Source organism: Ischnura elegans, chromosome 3 (assembly GCF_921293095.1).
Source record: "Ischnura elegans chromosome 3, ioIscEleg1.1, whole genome shotgun sequence".
Lineage (NCBI taxonomy): Eukaryota > Metazoa > Arthropoda > Insecta > Odonata > Coenagrionidae > Ischnura > Ischnura elegans.
In genome coordinates this window covers 106343960-106365856 of record NC_060248.1, presented here as the reverse complement: position 1 = coordinate 106365856, position 21897 = coordinate 106343960, and the positions used below count along the sequence as shown (strand labels likewise).

At 35.0% G+C, this 21897-nt stretch overlaps 1 protein-coding gene across 9 annotated transcripts in view; it reads left to right on the top strand.

The window, feature by feature from the left end:
- The window catches only part of LOC124156323 (sodium bicarbonate cotransporter 3), a 621570-nt gene that overhangs the window by 575462 nt on the left and 24211 nt on the right, over nucleotides 1–21897 (top strand). For 7 of the 9 annotated variants that reach the window (XM_046530803.1, XM_046530805.1, XM_046530806.1 and 4 more), the window contains exons 3-11: nucleotides 1049–1174; nucleotides 3988–4129; nucleotides 5740–5959; nucleotides 6491–6620; nucleotides 9661–9825; nucleotides 18468–18574; nucleotides 19411–19596; nucleotides 20340–20546; nucleotides 20787–20938. In XM_046530803.1, the coding sequence (XP_046386759.1) occupies nucleotides 1049–1174; nucleotides 3988–4129; nucleotides 5740–5959; nucleotides 6491–6620; nucleotides 9661–9825; nucleotides 18468–18574; nucleotides 19411–19596; nucleotides 20340–20546; nucleotides 20787–20938 (1435 nt within the window). Of the gene's footprint in view, nucleotides 1–1048; nucleotides 1175–3987; nucleotides 4130–5739; nucleotides 5960–6490; nucleotides 6621–9660; nucleotides 9826–14175; nucleotides 14329–18467; nucleotides 18575–19410; nucleotides 19597–20339; nucleotides 20547–20786; nucleotides 20939–21897 lie in introns of all 9 variants that reach the window. The other 2 variants (XM_046530802.1, XM_046530808.1) reach the window with 2 other exon arrangements.

The following is a 21897-nucleotide window of genomic DNA, read 5'->3' as shown; positions in this document are numbered from 1 at the left end:
CGATAAGAGGTTTTTCGGCCGTTTTCCTGCTTTGAGAGATTTAAATTGCATTTTCGGTGAGGAATTTAGGAACGTCAGTTTCAGGAGAGAATTTTGGCTGAAGACAAGAGCTATTTCATAGAATCTTTTGAACCTCTCTCTTGGTATGATGTGAGTAGTTGCCTTTTACGAATGCATTTTTTTCTCCTTCTCGAAGGAAGTTTGACGTTAACGTGTTAGCATAAGGGATCCCAGCGTCCCCCTACGCACGACCTGGTAGCATTCGGAAATTTGTGTTGCTCTTGCGTGCAAGTGCACTTAAGAATGTTGTATCTTACCACAATGAGCGTCGTGCGCGAATGAAGTTAGTGGAAAAGATTGAAATACCTAATTTAATCAGTATTAATAATTTCCACCATATCGTGTCACAAATCATGTATGATATTATGTAGACGTGTTTTAGAATCTCTCGTCGAAGTGGGGGAGTAACAGATGTTTCTATGATGAAATAAGCCCATATTCAACTGAATTACCAGCTAATTTTTTCATTCTAACATTTACAAGTTCTTGAGTAGCATTTAATTAATCTCTCGCAATGAAAAAATTGTGCTATTCAGTTACTCTTAAATGTCTACTGTCGCAATCCTCTTACTTAGTACAGCTTCATTAATAAATGTGGCATCGTAAATTCATTAAAATGTAATTTATAAGTAGTATTTTACTTTGTACACCATTTTTCTGTCAATTCATCAATTAAAGATCTTATCACAATGTAATGTTTCAGCAGACTGATTTTCGTGGTTACTACCGCGTAGATTCATCTCTGCAGACAGTCTGCTGTACCGCTGATGAATCTACGCGGTAGTAACTCCGAAAATCAGTCTGCTGAATCCTCACCACACCGTGAAAGCCTAGACAAGGATTACTAAGTAATTTTAATGAATCTCTCGTCATTTAATTGATTTTTTTTAATTTCGTTTTATGATTGTTTGACTGCTGATTTATGTCAGAACGTCAGAGCAAGCATCGTTCTTCTGCTTTTCTCATAATTGCTGATTTCTATTTGCAGGACACCGAGCTCATACAGTCTACGTTGGAGTCCATCTACCTGGGCACAGGAGGCGCTCCCATCATCGGAGGCATCATCGCCATCACAATCGGTCTAAAGACAGCAGCGATGATGATGAAAGGCCAAGTAAGAATCATTTCTTGCTATTTTATCCTTTGTATTCGCTATTGGAGATTCTATGTCGCTATGCGACGCTAAAAATGTACCTGATCAATTTTTATTGGAAGTGAATTTGAATAGGGTGGTTTCCTATTATTTTTTATTGCCTAAATCGAAAGATTATTACTCCTGGAGTACGTATTCCAAACTTTTAGACTTTTAAGTGACGATATCTATTTTTCGCGATAAAATGAAAAGTGAAAAATTTCAAGCGCGCGAAAACGCAATGGGTAAGTATGAATGCCGGGAAAAGCTCCGTGTGACGTCGTTCTGGTTTCCGCTGCTGCAACTGAGGTGACCTTGGGGCGAGGCTCTGGGCGCTGATACGACGCAGGCTGCTAGCAGGTAGCAGAGTACCCGGCTAGCAGTTAGCGCTTGGCTTAAATAAGGATTATTATTACCCCATCAAACGAAGGAAACTTTCCGAACTTAGGTAATTTTAATAGGTGATTATTAACCATGTTTCCCTGAGCTCTGTGCCTCATGCATGCATTGGTAATCTCAGACGATGTAAAACTCCTATCTACTCGTATAGAAACTAGGTCCCTGTGACGTCACGTGGAGTGGCATCGCATGGGCGCCAATCTGGCCTTTTTCAAATGAGGATAAAATTGACCCTTGCCATTCGTCTAAACCGGTATTTCTAAAACCAAATAATTTGTGTATTATGAATACACTAATGGTGGGTAACGAATCGCAATCAATTCCTTTCGTTTTCTTTGATGAAGGAAACTACCCTATTGCGTTATCATTTTCTAATCTTCAGTCGTAAGCAGTTGGGCTTATGTAATGAATTGGGATCATCGTCGAGCAAACTTTTCACGGTCAGTAAGCTGCTGCAGATAATATTCATTTGATAGGTGATAGTTTTTGGGGTTCATTCCACGTTGATTCTTATTTTGTGTACGACAGTTTCGGGCGCGTTCCAGCTCCCGTCTTCTGCAGATCACTTGGACCCGAAGACGGGAGCTGGAACGCGCCCGAAACTGTCGCACACAAAAGAAGAATCAACGCGGAATGAACCCGAAAAACTATCACCATTCAACTCACCGCGGAAGCCTCCGTAATAATCTTCATTTGAGTTAAAGTTTAATCTATTCCAGGCTATTTTAGGATGAAGATTTACGTTTCAATGTTAAAGTGTGATGATTATTATTAAAATTAATAATTGTAATCATAGTTTCATAATAACGATCATTCAGTCCTCCGTTTGGTCCATTGCGACCGTTTCACATTTTAGGGGATTGAAAGGTATTGCATAATTATTCCAAAACAATGGTGCAAAAATAAAAGGATATTTTCAAAAATGCAGGCATAAAGGTTTGGCATATTTGTCATTTTTTCGCTTTTACTGGCCATTGTAGGTATCTTGGTATCTTCATTTTATTCTTTTCTGTTGCCTTTAATCAAATCTTATCTTTGCCGTCGACGAAGTGTTCCAGGAAAGGAACTGGTCCTTTACCCTGAACGTGTGACATTCACGCGTCTGTAGCTTGAAGGGGGTTGAGCTCTATCCTAAACTATCTATGGGAAACTTTTGTTTTTATCACTTTTTGAGAGGCTTAACATTTTTTTGTTTCAACTTTTCCACTGCTGTTGCATGTACCTACTTTCATTTTCCAAGATAACATGATCATGCCAAGTGATAATGTACCCATTCAAAGTAACGCTAGGATTAAAATTAAGCTCAGATTTATTTTCAACAGAAAAATTAACAGCCTGTATAATTTATCTGGTATTGCCTTTTTTCGAGTCAAATGTGAACGAGGCACTGCCTATGAAACACAAAAATTGGTTTAGAAGCGGGCTGGCAGGACGAGGACAGCCCCTTGAAGGTAGGTCACCCGGTATGATGTGTGTCACACGTGTTGCGTTTGACCAGGCGTTAAGGAAAATGTCACCCAAAAATAGCATGAGCCTTCGGAAGTAGGTATGACGGGCACGTAGTAAGTACCACACTTCTTTATACACAAATATTTTATGGAAATGTATTATTAATTGATTAATTGCTAAGATTGAGTAAGAAGATCGGTATCGTTTCTCACGATTTTTTTCGTCCATTGTAGACTGAAATAAGTTTCACCTTATTTGTTCAGTTTTTTGGAATTAGATGTATTACCACTGCATATTTTAATATTTACCGAGCTAATTAAGCTTACGATAAAGTATAATGCAGGCAGCCACTTTAATCTGTTCATTTAATCCAACTTACTCCCTGGCCATAAAATATTACATAATAGAGGTAATCAATAAATACATGCATGCATGAATATCTCATCTATTTCTGATTTCAAGCAAAAATCACATCTACGTTTATTCCTGAAATCTTCCAAAAAGGAGATTTTTAATCTTGGTGGGAATTTTATCAATGCTAATTTTATAATGTTTTATATGAAAATTCTCTTTAAGCATGCCCTCTCCTTAAAGCCTACAAGTTTAAATTTTCCCAATTAAGTTGTATTTCTCATTGCTGATTTATAATGATTTTATTATAATGAGGACATTTATTGATCAGTGTACTTCACCTGTAGTCTCTTTCAGTCTATGTGAAGGTATAAGAAAGGTGTTTATTCCAATTACATTTCCAATCCTGTTTTTTAGGTGCCTTAACAACCTTCTCACTGGGCGGATAATGAAATTTCCTTTATAATGTAGTTTCTTCTATAATTTTTAAGCATGTTCTACTACTTATGATCCTTATTCTCTATTCTATTAATGTCAGTGTGTGAACAGGGATTTCTATTCAAAATTATTACTTACCTTTTCAATTTTACTTCCAGTCACTCCACCTGCGCAGAGGGTGCAGTTCATCCTTGGAGATGAAGCTGGAGATGAGAATGCTCATGAGCCACACCCCCTTTTCTCTGAGATGGAGGAGCTGGTCAAGGATGAGGATGGAATGGAGTGGAAGGAAACGGCTAGGTAATTACTCATATTAGTCTTTCATCTCTTCCACTTCATGTTTAGCATGATCTCCACGGAGTTGGATCATCAGAAAATTATTATCATATTAAGAGTGTGTCTACCACTTAGGAGAACTGGGAAGACTGGGAAATCTCTCAGAATCTTACTTTTGATAGTAATAGAAGTATTACTATTTATTTGTCAAAACAACAAGCTGCTGCACACTTGATATAAGGCAAGTCAAGTGAGGAATGTGCATGAACTTTGTTCATCATGCTACTAATTTGCATTGAATAGACAATTTTCTTACGAGTCCAAATATATAAGCCAAAACTCTCTTAGTTCTCCACAAACATCCTTAAATGCTTATCAAAAGTTCAGAAATATCGCTTGAAGTCACGTGACCTGAAATGCCATTTGACATTTTCGCATGGTACGCCATTCACTCCACTGAGGGATTGGAGGCTTGATTGAAAGAGATCGAAGTAAACAGTCATCCCGAGCTTTTTAGTTGCTCTTCTAAGGACAAATTGACTTAAGAGTTATTTAAACAAGGCACAATCTGACCATTTACGTTTGGTCGACTCCCTTATGATGGCTGATTTCTGGAAAAACAGTGATTGCTTCGTCCGTGCCACTATACGAGTAGTAGTATGAGATTATTGTAGTAGAAGCGAGCAAGTAAATAATTATGTGATTAATAAAAATTATATTACGAACATTTAAAAATACATATTCATTTATTTATTGCCTTCTGAGGTTTAATAGATCCGTTGCTTGTTGAAAATCTATCTTATGTATTTACTTAGGAACCTACCATGTTGAACTGAAAACGTTTTCTTCAATGGAGTACTATCTACGCTAATTTTACTAGAGTTTAGTTTTCTTAACTGAGACCCACTTCAAAAGCAAGTCGAAATTTTAGGTTTTGCGTTAACATGCAGCAAATGTTATGGGCATCACAATAGTAAATATGTATTGAGTTTACCTTGCCAAAAGCCTCATATTTCTCATATATTCCTTACTTTTCCTCCACGGTTTAATCATTATCAGTATTTATTCTTGTGAGTAGTCACCAACTGCTAAATTCCTTTATATTTATTCCTACAATGGATAGACCAATAGGTACATTTCTAGTGTGATTTACAAAGTGAAATAAGTGATACATCCTGAATTTTGTTGAACATCTGAGAAAAACTGGTGATTCGATAAAAACCCTGATGTATGAGTGTACGAGGCCACCCCTCCCCCCAGATGCTAAATAAATAGACAAGATTTTGAAGCTGGTTATCATTATGTTCATTTTATTTTGTGTATTACGAAGCCTCAACCATTCAATTTCATATTGATAACTTTCAAAATAAAATGAAGATAATATTTCATGCAGTGATTGTTGTATGTTGTCCTTATTCCCTAATATAAGAAGACCATTTGCCTGTCACACCCTTGTAAATAAAAAATAAGAAATAAAAAAATATCCTGGATCCGACCTTGCATATATGTAATCATGATTGGGCCAAATTGGACTCAGGTCTTCCATTGGTTCCTTATTTCTGTGTCTGGCTGCCATTTAATTTGCCTCGTGGTGTAAAGATCGATTTGCATTGTGTGCTTTTGTTTTCGTCTAGGTGGATCAAGTTTGAAGAAGATGTGGAGGAGGGAGGGAATAGGTGGTCAAAACCACACGTTGCCACCCTTTCATTGCATTCACTGTTTGAGCTGAGAAGCCTGCTACTCAATGGTGTATTATTGTTGGACATGGAGGCATCATCCCTGGATCAAGTGACAGATCTGCTTATTGACGCTCTATCTGCAGCTAACGTGATTAAAGATGATGTGAGGGAAAAGGTAAAGTATTCTTTGTTTATTCATTCATCAAAGACTCACAATGACTTTGTTAAAATATTGTAGTTCCTTTCATTGCAGATAGGTGTCACTGTTTAATGAGTTGCTTTAGTAGCTCTTTATGGTTATAGCTGCTGTTAATAATTAATTGTTTGGAATTTTATAACTATTTCTCCAAAAATTACATTAAACCAAAGCAACTTCTCTATGAAGTCTGAATTTTTAACATTAGGCCTTGAAATGATAATACAGATGTTGGTTACTAAAGAAGTTTTTTTGATCACCCAATAAGTTAGCATGTTGTGTTTCTTCAAATTGTTGGTGATATTCACTTTAGATACTTCAGTGGAAATGTGTGATCATTACTGTCAGCAAAAAAAATTAAAATAATAAATAAATGATATCATATATGAGCATGGGATAGGTTTAGAGTTTTGTCGCAAAGGTTGATTTTGATGAGTGAGGGATCTTTGAATTTTTGTTTACTAATTTTTTGTCGATGATGTAACATTCATCATTGATTTTTCTCGGTAGGTGAGGGATGCCTTATTGAGGCGTCACAGGCACCAGCATGAACGCCGTAAGGAAACATCAGGAAATATGTCTCGTCTTCCTATTATACGATCGCTAGCAGAAATCGGCCGTAACCATTCATCATCTAAGAGTGAGTACAAATACTTTCATTTTGGTAAGGTAATACGCATTGACTAATGCAATTTTCTAGATGTTTGAACATACCCTTTTACAAAATGGGTAGATTTCAATTTCTGTGTTATATTTATGTCATTCAAGAGTGTTCCTCTGCAGCTTAACGTGAGATAATTATTTGCTTTGGAAGTGTTCCAAAGAAATCGATTTCCAAATAGTGTGGTAAGATTATTATAAAACTTTTCATCACATATTAAAACCTAAAATTATTTATGTTTAGTCAATTTTTCCACATTTTTGTATTCATGACAAAGTATAACTCAAAATCCTATGTTTTGTTTTAGAGACATGATTCTTCATTCTTCTTTTTCTTAAATCCTGTCTGTCCTTCCAGTTTTGGTATCACTTGTATAGATCATAAGAAGTTAGAGCAGATCTTCTGAGGTATTTTTAAGTTATTAATAAAAATAATTTGACTAGACTGTCATATATTGATTGCTGGAAATGACAATTCCAGCATTTCTGGTGGCTTCATCTAACTCTATACAATATATGATACGGTTAATCTAATCTATCAGATGGTATCATAATAAGGTACTGGTACTTTACTACAGATTTTTTTTATGATTTCGTCCAAAAAAATTTAAAAAATTTCGGTCATGAAAAATTAAATCTGTGAAGCTTATTGAATCAAATGAAAAAGTTTTTAGCCAGTATAATTTCATAAATAATCTTCTTTGAAACCATTTAAGGTGTCTTTTTTATGCAGAAGAAGCTCTAAATATGCCTGTGTATACATATTTACATTTTCATTCCTCATTATACTTTTTTCCATACTCTGTGGCTTGTAATATGTGTTGAGGAAAGTGTTTGCGATGCATAACATATTACTGATTGAAATCAGATAAAGATGTTTTTAGATATTATCATTTGACTACATTTAAAAGTTGCCTTAATTTTTCCCATATTTTGAATGCATGAAGTTACTGATAACTCACACAAACAATGGAATGATCAGTCACGATCAGTCTTATGATGAAAAGACATAGCATTGGAAGTTTTCATAAATGCCTCACCTAGTTATTTAGCAATTCCATGTTCAAAGGGAGAAATATTTCAAACTCTCGAGGGTGACATGAATGAATGCTGATTCCGTTTTATGCTGAACTCTCCTTATTTATGGCATACATCCTTTGGAATTCTGTCTCCCTTCCCCCAATTGAGTTATCTCTAATGTAATAGTTTTTTTAGAATATGTATTTGTACTTCAGCTCCTTTATTTATAAAATCTAGACTGTTATTTTCATCCCATTTATCATTTAATGGACTTAGCTATAGATAATATTTGGGGAGGTTCATTTGGAGAAGGGGTGGGTGCATTTTGTTGTGGTCTACTCCCAGGGAATACTTTTAAAAGCATTTCTCCCAAATAAATTGACGATGTAAACCTTGTACATATATCAGCATTTAGTCATCGATGCAGTGCTGTTTATAAGAATATTTTTTCTCTCGATAAACTCAGTACGGAAATGAAGGCACTCTAAATAGGGAAGGCAGTGAATAGTTAATGCATATGATACAGAACATTTAATTAAAATAATTGGTAAGAAATGTTGTCCTTGTTGCTTGATCATGGTATTTTGTGTTGATATATTCATGAGGTGAAGCTGATTTCATTAAAAACTGTACCAAGTTAAAACCTCCTTGTTATCCTGGAGTTTTATTATCTATGTAAAGTCACTTTCCCCGTTTCTATCCTAACATCGACTAAACCCAAGGGGTTCTTCATCTCAAAAATATATTAGTCAGGACTTTCAAACTTCAGTGGATCATTATTAGAAGCTCCCGTGTCATCATAGCCTTAACATGTAATAAGGCTTGCTAGTAAAAGTGTTCAAGAGTTAAATAGGTCAAGCCATTAGAAAACATCTCCTAAACCTTAAAAAAATTATTTTTGCACCTGAATGAAACACTATGTTCCTTGTGATTTTTGCCTCTTTCATTTGAGGTTGTATTCAGCTCACTATGATTCCCCTTAACTTATTTTAACTGAGGATATTTTACCCTATCTATGATCATCAAAATGATGATCTCTACTGAATATACAGAGATTTTCTACCTTAACTAGGCAGGCAGTAACTTTTAATTCATGAATCCCGGCTAAAACCCAAGAAGCTTATAGCTCTTGTCTTGAAGGTGGCTTCACTTTTGTCCTTTTGAGTATTGGTATCACTAGAATTTGGCTCACAGTAATGGATTTAGGATTCCAAATGAAACTGTGTATGAGTATAGAAAATCGCTTTCTATTTAAGGATGCCAAATAATGGCATTTTAGGACGTTCAAATCCTCCCAGAAACCCTCCCTGTCATCGTTACATATTTGGAAACCTTTGATACATTTTGCATGCATTAGGATTTATTGGCATGCTGTGAAGTATAACCTTAAATATCGGTCAAAATGCTGATGACAGTTAAGCTGCACTGTGGCCTCTTGATATTGTTTTCAAGTAAACTGATAGGTACCATATTTCCCATAAATCTAATATTCTCTCGTTGAACTAATGTAAGTCTAAGGCATGATAAGTTCTTTTATTTAGTTATTGACTGTAAGAATTTTATTCTAGAACCATTAATCTTAAGTATTGTGTAGAGCAAAATGGGTTTTATAACAAGCTAGTGGTGTTAACATCTGACTTTTTCCACATGCGAAAATGACTAATGGAGCAGTATAATATTTTCTTCTATATATCTTTACTTTTATTTTCCATATATTCAATTGTGTGTATGTTTTCATTGTTTGTTTTGTGTTCAAAATATGTGTCTGTTCACATGTTCTTATAGTTTTGGAGCAATGATTCACATTTCCCCTTAAATTTACTCTTATTAAATTGATGGAATGTTTGCAGCACCTTTATACTGGAATCATTATTATTTTTTAATATTTGAATCAAGTTAAGTTTGGGATGAGTTTCAGTGCCCTCAGTCCACTGCCACACTCAGGCAAATTTTGACTGCTTTCCTGATTTTGCTCGACTTATATTGCAATGGGCAAACAGATTTCCAGGGATCGAAAGAGGGAAAGCAAAGCTCTTCGAACCTCAAGGTGCCTTCGAGTGGTAATGGTGGAAAGGGCTCAGTGTGTCGTAGCAGCAGCTGCCCTTCACCGAGCACAGCTCTTCTGGACATCGGTGATCACAAGGGGCCTTATTTGACGGTCCCAGGTACACAGTACAACACGATCTTCACCACTTCTTCCTCTGTCCACCTGTGCCAATTCTTCTGCTAACCTCTCCCATGAAAACCCATCAAAGATCATTCATCTCAGTTTTGAAAATATGCCCAATAATTGAAGTATGTGGAGTATTTTTTTGCCAAATATGCTTGCCATGTAAAGTCGTCATTCTGCTGGTAAATTCCCAGAAGTACTTTTCCCTTTGAAAAATTTATTCAAGTAGTTACATCAATGCAGTATTCATATTCATTCCTCTATATGTTATATTCCTTTGCCTGACTGAAAGTATAGTCCAAAATGCATTACCTCAGATATTTATAATTCACAAGCAGTTTGAATTATGTGTTCCAGCAACAATCCCTATACATATTTTGTGTTTATTTTGAGAAAGCAAATACAAATTCGAATCAGTCAAATAAAAATTATTTATCCCAGTTTTTTTTAATGCCTTCTTTCTCTGGTTCCCATCAAGCATGCTTCACATCATGGGTTGGATGCTGATTCTTCAATACTACTGTTCTGCAATGGGAAACCCTTCACCCAACGTGTAGTTGCTAGTATCTGGAATTCCTAAGTGGGCTATTCAAAGAAAGCTGCATGTTGGGGAGCTATCTCTTCATGTATCCTCTGTGGTAGCTTATATTCCCATGTGTAAACCCCTTCCTCTATGTGGTCCTCAAAGTATTATAGTTGTTGGTGTTGGTTCAGCAGTCATGCTATTGGTGTAACCCCTAACGTACAGCACTTGTATCAAACTTAACTGTCCTCTTTGTAGTCCCAAGTTAGCTGGCTTTTCATGACACTTCCACCACAAACTAGTAGTTCAAAGTATATGTGTTCTTGCTTGCTGTCATTCAAGAAAAAATCCTTTGATGTGTACATATTTGAACATTTACTCCTTCAAAATGTTGAATGTCACATTACATTCAGCTTCAAGAATTTAATGCATTTAATATTTATTTTTGTAACTGCTTAAGACACATTAATGTATACCACATCAGGGGTGCAGCTAAGAATTAAGGGTTGGGGGGTTTTAGGGAGCAACTAATACTTAATGTTGTGGGGGGTTGCATACCCACCAGGGTACGTGGGAGGTGCGGGAGCCCTCCAGAAAATTTTTAAGAGTAATTGTTCAAAATGGCGAGTTTTACGGTTTTTACGGCTTCTGAGGGATATTTTATTAATCCTGACACTATTTCATAAGTAATACTAATCTACCTAATTAAGTAAAATGGATTCAAAAATTTCTCTTAGCTTGGGGGAGGGGGGTGCACTCCCAAACCCCCCCTCACTGTGCCACAGTACTACATACTATGCTTTACACTTTACATTGAAAATAGGAAATCTAAAATTATTTTAGGAAGAATATGGATTTATGTGCTTTACCTATACTTTTTTCAAGTCCCTGATTTGATCCCTGAAATCACATGCTCTCTATCTTTATAAAAGACCATAATTGTAGTGGGTGAACTATTAGTCTTCATTCTGCCAAGGAATCATATGTTACAATTAACATTCTAGGTCACAACAATGAAAGTTGAGGATATTTGACTTCGGACTGAAAGTTTTAGTGATTATTATTGTCAAGTGTTGATCATCAAGGAGAGCAAAGAAAAGGGATCGTCATAATGCTTGAAGTTTAGAGATGGATCAGAGCAGAGACAAACAGTTATACATAATTAATAGGTACCTACTCAGTTGTTATATTTTCCACCCACATGCTTAGTTTTATCACTTTGGGTATTTGTACATTCTACTTACTTTAGGTTGTATTTCTTTGGCTCTGTTTCAATTCATGTGCTAACTTTGTTTTTTTCTCACAATTGTAATATGTATGTGAACTATGGATGTTTCCATTGATGTGTGCATAACCCTGTGGTTTTGTTAAGCGTTCATAAAATTCAAGCAAAGATGTTTAACTGCTACTCCTCAATTAAACATCCATTTCTATAGGACATATTGATTATAAGCTATTTTTCCAGATATATCAAAGTCACTCCAGCCCTTTAAATATCAGTATGTTATACCTATTAGCATGAATTTATGTTACTTTGGTTATATTTTTATGATGTAAAAGTGATGATGGTATAATATTGTGCACATATGTACTGCTTAAATCCACCATCTCCTGTGTATTTCATGAGTCCATTGTACTTATAGATTGGGTGTAAATAGCGTTGCTTGTCTATTCAGGGAGAATTAAACTAAGAATATGATATTATGTATTGATTGATGCCACTCATAGCTCCATTGAGTCAATGAATGACTAATCTAAATGAAGCTCTATATAAAAGAGTGCTGCTGCAAGAAGGTTTAATTAAACATGCTAAGCATATTAGGCTTAGGAGGGTTGGCTTATGGAATTCAGTATGATTATCTTCAGTTAAGAGTTACTCATATACATAGCATGTTTCATTTAAAAACAGGTCTTTCATTAAAAAAAAACTTAATTTCAAAAAGGTCTCATAAAAAATCTTAAATTGAGCTCTGTTGTTCAGTTCTCGTAATTTTTTTTGGACATGTTAGTCCTGTAGTGTTGTTTGTGATTCAATACTGGGTTGGTAAAGTTGAAAGTTACAAATTTCATGCCTTTTGATCGAACTGTCAATTCCAGGGTCATGTGATCATGCTCCAAATATAGGGTTTTGATGTATTAAAAATGGTGTTCCTATAATGATGGAAAAGTAGTTAAGTAAAAAGGTCAGTTAAGCTGCCATTCATTCAAATCGGATTACCTGTGATCTGCCGGAAGCCCAGGATAACTCCAATCAGCGAGTTGCTGATGCCCCAAAAGCATGTGCCCTGGTATAGGTGCCAAATTCCTTAAGTACTTAGGAATTCTTTTTCTTGTCTTACGAGGAGTGAATAGGGGATAGGAAAGCCAGAAATCATGTACCAACTTACATTTTCACTTAACTGGCAAGGGAGCATCCATTAATTACATGAGGCATTCAGGGGTTCCAGCTGATTCTCGCCCAATCTCACGTGGGGGAGAAGAGGGGTCATGGCAAATATCTCGTAATTTTTTTCCGCAAGACTGTGATTCTAGACTATGATCTTAGTATTCTTAAATACTAATCTTAATTAATCTTAAAAAAATAACTTATCAAACTGTTATTTTTTATAAATCCAACACAATTCAGTGTGGATGTATTTACACTGATAGATGGAACGTATTTACACTGAAAATACACATTTTGAACAATCTCACGAGAGATTACAGGGTGGGGGAGGGCGTCGAGCCATAGCTCACGATATCTCCCTAAGGAAGGTGGAGGGGTCCAAAAGTAGGCAAAATCACCTCACGTAATTAATTAATGGATGTCCCCTAAAATATGAGATCTTTCTTCTCCTGTACTTTTGCAATGTATATGAGCTGTTGCATTTTCCTTTGCTCTCACCATCTATAGCAAGAAGCATTGAAGATACCAAACGATAGAGATTTGCACCCATTTGTCAATGTGTTTTCCAAGTAGTGCCCCCTTCGTAATAAGATCTATAGGGTGGGAATTTTATCTTTAAATTCTCTAGAAAATATTTTTTTCTGGTGACTACAAGAATTTTATCTGCATTTTATGCAATAAATTTTGTTTTGTAATTAGAAACTTGGTGAATTTAAGCTGAAATATATATTTTATTTGGAAAATAATCCAGAAAGATAAAGCTATTTCCCATGCACCGTTGGTGTTTCATCCTTAATGCTTATGCCTCTTGCACCTAAGAAACCATTGACATTTATTCAGTGAAAAAATTGTGTTGTTCTCACATTGCTTACTAGTTAACCTTTAGGCAGTGGTATCACTCACTCATTAACATGCAATTAAAAATTAACTCCAAAGCCAAGTTCACACCTTTTGTCTATCAAAGCACTACTTACTTGGTATTCAACAGTTGTATTGTGTGAATGATGTTTTATTCTATACTTTAAAAATGATTGTTCACATTTTTAAGTTGCTACTTTAACAGCCACAGAGTTATTCTCCATAAAATTATATGAATATATGCTTTTTGCTTCATAATTCTTAGCAAGTAAGTTATTTTAAGTCATAATCAGACCTCACAAAATCTTTCTCAGGAGCTGGTGCGTAAGTTTTTCTTTTCGTCGGACAGATTGTGTTAACTTTTAGGTAGTAATCATTACTTTTAATATGCCATGCTTTGCCATTAAATCCCATCATTGTTTTCAGTTCATTTGATTCCATAATTATTAAGGTGCTTAAATTCTCAGGTTGTATTCACTCCTTTAAGACTGAGGCTAGTGTAACTCGGCGTCTTAATCCTATTTGCTCTCCATTCCAATGAAACCCCCAACCCTTTGCCGAAAACCGTTTATCTGCAGTGGAGGACTCGGGCCCCCCAAGTGCTCCCCAGCTAGCGACACAAGCACCACATCTTCCGTCAAACACCAACACCATTTCCAGCCCTCTCACCCCAGGTGCCACGGGCGAGCCCCCCAAGTTCGGACGCTTCCTTTCACTCCCGAGTGGGGCTGGTAATCTGGAAATTGCTGCTGATTTTCTTTTTTACTTCCAATTTTTTAAATCCATTTTTATCCCTTGATTTTATTAGTCCCTCGTGTATGTTAATTCAGCCCATCAGATTGCCACTACTTTCTTATTACCTTCTTGCATTCATCCGTCTTTCGTTTCCTTTCTTCCCACGAAGCAAGCAGTGGGGCACTAAAGTTGTAACATCAAGAGCTCCTCTACTGTCTGATGAATGAAGACAAACCACCTTATGTTCTTGTTGCCAATTATATTCTTTCAATAATCACTGATGAGCATTAGAACGTGATGCTAATAATTTTGAATTTGATTAATTTTGTAGAATAGGTATCACTTTGATTCATGTTGTATTTATCTGAAACTCGTGAGTCATTTAGTTGTTTGCCATCTAAGAAAATTATAGCTTTTATTGATCTCCTAAACATGCAATAGAAATTCCTTAACCAATATTGAAAAGCATGTTTATTTCCCATAGAATAATCCCTATGGTGAATGCTCGGCAAAATTTAATACGCATTACTTCCTACATATGCTATAAAGAAAAGGCATAATTTTAAATAAGCTTTTGGCAGCAGAGTAAGAGATTTATTCTCTGTTCCATCGACCTATAGAGCTTTCTGATTAATATGTATTAAAAAGTATTTAAATTCTTAATTGCTGCAGAGCTTTTTTTTACCTTTTATGTTGTACTAACTGTGAAGAGATCCTGTTCTTGTTCTCACATTTTTGAATTTTAGGCTGCTATTTAATTCTAATTCAGTGTGGAATGGTAGGTTTGATGAGTGATATTTTTTCTGTCTATGTGAGTGGGTTTTCACACTTTATTTCTAATGAATCTTGGTTTTATCATAGTTTTCATTGTATTTTCTGAAATTGATATGATTGTGGAATGATTTTCAATTTTTTTAGGAATAATTTAATACTTATAGTGATTTACTCTGCTGGCTACTTTTTATATCCATCTTGCAAAGTTTTTTTGTAATACATATTTCACATCAGCATGGATTCAGTGTTATTTGATGATGGCAGTTTATGCTTTGCTTTTTTGATATTTCTATTTGATACAGTATGCATTTCACTTCCACTATGGAAAGAAATCTATGGAAAGCACAGCAATTTAAGGGGGTTCCACATTTCTATTAAGGAAATGACATATTCCTATTAGCTATTTAAGGATAGCAAAGTAAACTATTTTCCCTAAGGGATATAATAGTGATACCCCCAGTGTTATTAATTGATTTAACTGAGTTTAAAATAAAAACTTTGGGCTTTTGATTTATAGAGCAATCAATCCACCAAAATAACTTAACATGAGGCAGTATGGTAATTGTAATTTCCTTTGTGTAGAGTCACTATGGAACCTCCTCAAAATCCATCCCTAGCATAGTCTCATATTTTTGCTGTGCTTAAAATATGGGGCTCTGCTCCTTTACGTTGATGATTTACTCTTATTGTTGTCAAGAGAAAATTTATGGAGTTTAATTTTTTAAAGTAAACGTAAGAAACAATTTTCCTGTGCTATAATTTGAGTAGAAAAATATTTATCAACTTAGTTTTACCTAATGAATGAATAAATATCTGTGAAGTGATAATGTCAACTACTTAATGAAACCTATGGCCATACTATCTGTGATTTTACAAAAATGTTTCTTAAAAGTCTACCGAGTTTAGCATCCACATATATCATATACCATCGATGCAAGATATTGAATGTTTATTACTAGAATTTACAAATGATATTTTGATTGAGCAAATCAAGATTAGGGATCTTCTCTTCCAATCATGATTTTTTCTTATGATGTTCTCAGTGAATTTAACAATGATGATTTGAATATGATCTATAATTATTTTTTTTTAAATGCTCGGAAATCTTTTTTTTTTACATATTTAGAATGAATTTTTATATTTAAATCACAAAAGTCTCTGCCCTGGTCGAGCAATAGACTCCCCTGTTAATGTTCAAACACATAACTTTAGTGTTGGCAGATGAAGGTATTACCCTTTCCACTGCTGATGCCAGATTATTAGGTTATGCATCTTGTGTAAATCAGAGTAAAATGCTTTATGGTGAACGCTGTTTAATAAATTTTGCATTTTTTCATGGTTAAATGTGTGGCCCCAAATAGTAAAACTATTGAAATATGATTTATATGACAATATTATTTTGTCCTGAGATTAAAATTCTCATGTAACACCAATAAAGTACATATTTTCATAACATAGGCACCCTAACATTGATAGAAAATGGAAATAGCAAATAGTAGAGCAATAATGGGGCAGCAATATATATTGTGGAACATAAGTTGGTGATGAATTCAGTGGCACATTCAAATTTAAGGTTAAGTTTGGTCAAAATTACTATAGACCTGAATATATTATTCGTCTCACAGGCGTTGCCGCCATAGGGGACGTGTCCCCCCAACATTTGAAAAGTCAGTTTTGTCCCCCCCCCCCTAAATTGTATAAAAAAATTTAATCTAACCCCATTTTTCCCCCCCCAAAAAAAGTGTTGATGCTGACGATGCCAAGGATTCATCTAATAGCATTATTCTTATTATTTGTTCTGCTGCGTTGTTTTTTGCATATCCTCAAATTACTATCGCATTGAATGAAGGAGAGACATTTTTTGGAAAATAATTCTGTAATAAACTAGACTATTTTCCCAAAAGAGGTAAATGAATCCTTAGAATACGCCCTTTACGATCAGGTATATATTCATTATGGTGCATTGATTTAGTTTCTGTATTATTTTGCATTCATTTTGATTAATTTTTAAAGTGTAATGTGTCAAATAAGGGAACTTATATCATTATTCTCCAAAGTATGTATTCAAACTCCAAACAGCCTCAATAGGGTGTCATAAATAGTTTACTTTTCTAATGGAAACTTTCATCAATGCTTAATGAATCCCTTATTTGATCAAGTTGCAATCAAATTCATTTCCAAAAAATTATGTTGTATCTACTCAGGAACTGTTCATGGAAATTCAGTTAAACTATTTTTATTGATTTATAAATATTAAATATAATTTCAAATAGTCACGGGAAGCCATGGTGGAGAAGTAATCCTGATAATCATCTAGTAAGCTATTAGTGTCACCTAATGTTACTAATGGTAGATAATGTAAATAACGTTTTGGTCATGGAGAGCTTCAACAGTGAGTGCTTCCTTTAATTAGATTGACTCATTTTGTGCTTTTCCATTGATATATTTGTAAGAAATTTATGGAATTTCAAATAAAAACAGCACCCAAATGCATAACATAAGCTAATAAGATGTATATAATATTAATATTACACTTTTCATTTATATACCCTATATTTCCACAAGACTGCAGAATAAAATTGCAGCATTTTCTTACAGTTTAACCTAAATGAAGGTCTATAATCAGAGGCAATACAGTACCTTGCTTGTGCATGCTTTGTGATAGCTAAGCCGCTATAATTTTTTGGTAGAGTAGTTTTTTATGTTTGGTAAATGTTGTGTTGAGTGGAAATTTTTATTTGCACGTACCCATTATCTCTGTGTGTGCTCCCTGATCCATGGTGTTCTTCCTTTAATATTCAAAATTTTTTATGGGCATGGTGTTGTCAGTTCCTTTGTCTAACATTTTCTATGTGCCATTCTGTTTATTCACAATGGCTTTCCAGTTTTGCAAATTATGCAAAAATGCAATTGAAAATATTTAATAAAACTATGGACACGTTTGACAACCTTTTATATTCATTACATGCATTAATTTAAAGCATTTTACTAAAGGCAAAGTCATTACCCCTTTTTGTAGTTGAAACACTTAAAGCTTTTTTTTTACTCGCGAATTATCCTTCTGAAGTCACTCCTGTTTTTGGGAGATAATTTATCTCAAAAATGAACTTTAAAGTAAATGAAGTTATCAGTCTGGTATTATTATCATTGAATTATTTTCATTTTGTTTAATCATGAGGAGCTATCAATATTTTTTGTGGATGGCCAAAAGATGTTGGTTTGCCAATTTGATTTCCATAAGTGCAAGCTGATATTCAATTTGTGTCCATATATTTAAAACAATGAATTTGAAAGCCTGACTATTCCGTGTTTTTTCAGCTAATTGGTCTATTCCATACTGATATAACTCATTTCCAAACAGGTGCTCCATCAAATGAGGGTATGGATCGCAGTCCAAGTTCTGCCTCGATCTGTCGCAACCACAGTGCAGCAGCTTTGGGTGACATGAATGGGGAAGTTCATCCGAAGGTAATTAGAACAATTAAATTTTTTGATTTTGAAATAGTTATGTTTCTGTAAATTCTTGGATTCCATTATGTGGGACTATTGTGTGAATACATACTCCCAACTCTCTGTCATAACTTTGTGTTCACCTGAGTCATAAACATACGCTTACGTTTAAAAATAATTTGTGTATTTTTACCTAACGAAAAATATTATGTATCAGTAATATTTAAACTTCTCTGTCATAAAATACTTAAATGGTATGCTTTGGTTACATGTGGATCTGCTGTATATGTGCTCAACATGAAAATTTATGAAATGTTCCAACAAATTATTGTATTTAAGATATCTGCTTTAATAACTATGTATTAATTTCCAAGAGACTAAGCTTACTGTATGCTATTAATTTACAGTATAGACCTTTGTTATTTTCTGGTTTGTAAAACGTGATATTTTGGAATCTAAATATATATTCTCATTCTTACATTTAAATTCACAGTTGTTAGCTTATTTTTCAAGTTTGGTCGTACAGTAAAGTACTTGATTCCATTCCACATGAAACTCACTCTTCATTAAAAGGGACAAGGTTTTGCTCGAGGGTAGTTATGGCATTGAACTTGATTTTCCACCTATTATGACTGAATATCAGTGAAAGCTGAAGATTTTTGAGAGAATTATGAAGCATGAAGTCATACTCATGCAGCCTCATACACCAAGTCTTAGTGAAGACATTATGGAATCATTATGCTGTACATCCATTGTCCATAAATCATCTTCACAAAATTCTTATTTTAACTTTCATTATTATCAATGCTTACCATTAAAGATAGCAAAAATTATTAAAACATTTTCTTTCTCAGGGTAATATCCACTTCATGAGGAAAATCCCACCTGGAGCAGAAGCATCTAATATATTAGTGGGAGAAGTTGATTTTCTTGAAAAAACTCTTTCTGCTTTCGTTCGTCTTAATACCGCTACAATACTTGGAAATCTGACTGAAGTCCCAGTTCCAACCAGGTTCCTCTTCGTTCTTCTTGGACCACGGGTGAGAATCTATACAAAAAATCATTCAAATATTTGGCGCATTCATCTGCAGGATATCCACCGACTCCTTGAAATCTTTAAATCCCAGAATTATTCTTGTGATTCCAGATCTGGGAAATTTCTGGGGAAAGTGTATCATTTCTCATTTATGACAAAAAATAAAAACGTGGATATGACGGGTTCATAGTTAAGAGGGGAAATGAGGTTAAAGGTTAAATTTGATTTTCCTCAAATATGGTTTCTCAGAGTGAAATGGGAAGGGTAGTGGGAAATAACTACTAGTATGTTGTACAAAACAACTGCTACTAAGAGTTGGAAACATCTACTGAATAACTACTATTTAGGGTTTTACCAATGCCTGTCAAGTGCTTCATCTTGCCTTGATTAAAGTGATGGAATGGGTAAAATTTTACCATCATATGCCATACCTAAATGGTTCTTCTTTTAGGAGTTCACTAAGCACTTAAATAATTCTAAGTGCTTGGTTTAATCGATACCACCATTGAACTAACGCTCAACAATCACCCACCGAATCAAATCTGCTCATGTAGTAGCTCTAGTAGTACTAGATGAGCGGATTTGATTCAGTGGGTGATTGTTGAGCATTTGTGCAGTGGAGGTATCGTAATGTCACTTCATCCACTTGCCTACCAGCAATTTTTTGTATTAATGGAAATATTTTTTCTTATACAAGCAATAAATTAGTGGTATTTTCAAAAGCATAATTTTAAATTTTTTTCCTAGGGAATTACTTCTGGATTCCATGAAATTGGTCGGGCAATGGCCACTCTCATGTCTGACGAAGTGTTTCACGATGTAGCGTACAAGGCTCGTAACCGTGACCATTTGTTGGCTGCAATCGATGAATTTCTTGATGCTGTAACTGTATTACCACCAGGAGAGTGGGATCCTACCATTCGTATTGAGCCCCCTGCAGCTATTCCCTCTCAAGTAAGTGCATTAATTTTTGTCAGCAAGCCGTATCATTTTTACTAGTCAAAGTCCACGCACTAAAGTCTCATGGCAGAAATTTTATGTACCTCATTGCTTGAATTTTTTTATCCTTAGAGGGCTTTTTAAGACAGCACCTGGCTGGATGCATTACATAATTTTGAATTTCTAGGAAAAATTATAAAATATTTAACCTACATGCGAAACCAGCAAGAATCATCCTTGTGATCATTGTTTTAGGACCTGAGGAAACGTCCTCCAGAAAAACCTAACAAAGATGATTTAGGCCATGAAGAAGAAGATGAGCAAAAGCAGCGGGAGGAGTCAGGACTTTCCAGGACAGGTCGGCTGTTTGGTGGACTTGTCAATGATGTCAAAAGAAAGGTGCCATGGTGAGTAACATTTATCATCGGCACTAATGTCTCATGTGGATATGATTAGTGTCCACTTGTTTCTTGTTTAACATTATCAATTTGTTCCTTACAAATGTATACATTTACATTAAATCTGTCAAGAATCTATTTAGAAAATGTAAATTGGTGCCAAAATTGTTCCTTATCATCCAGTACTTAATGATCCTCTTGCACAATGACCCTTTCTCAAGATAGGTGGATCATTATTGCCTTAACAATAATATTGACCTGATAATCCAAGGGTTTGTAGATATGGTAGGAATCGATATCAATTTTGTCATCATATGAGCATGCCCGACATTTCATCAATAACAAAATCACTCTGCCAATCCAAGAGCTATGGCTCAAGCATTGTAAGTAATAAAGATCACACAGTGACAATAACGTACCAAGGGACTGCAAAAATGAACACGTGTGTTATTAGTAATAGCTTTAGTATTTTTGCCATCCGTGAGAGATATCATTCTAAAGATCACGTGACAACAATCTAAAAAACAACCTATTATTCAGGCTTAATACATTCCACACAAAGCAATTATGTAGCGAAGGTTGAACTGAGGTCATAAATTGATGAAATTTGCAATTAAAACTAACTATGTACAGTGCAACCTCGATAAAACGACACCCCACGGTGCACCAGTAAACACTCGTTATAGCGAATTGTCGCTTTACCGGAGGTGGAGCAAATAATAGCCAATATACCTGTTGCGAACAGTTGTACAGGAACAGGAGTGGTGCGGCGACAGATAAATTTCTATCCGATATCCAGACGAAAGGTGATGTTTTGTTGCATCACTAAATTTCCTTACACAAACAACGACTTACTATTCAAACAATTTATAAGCCCCGCACTTAATAAAAATCATGCAAAGCATTGTTTTGTCAATCATTATGCCAATGCACAAGCGACGAAGCCATTTTTCTATGCACTTAGTTAG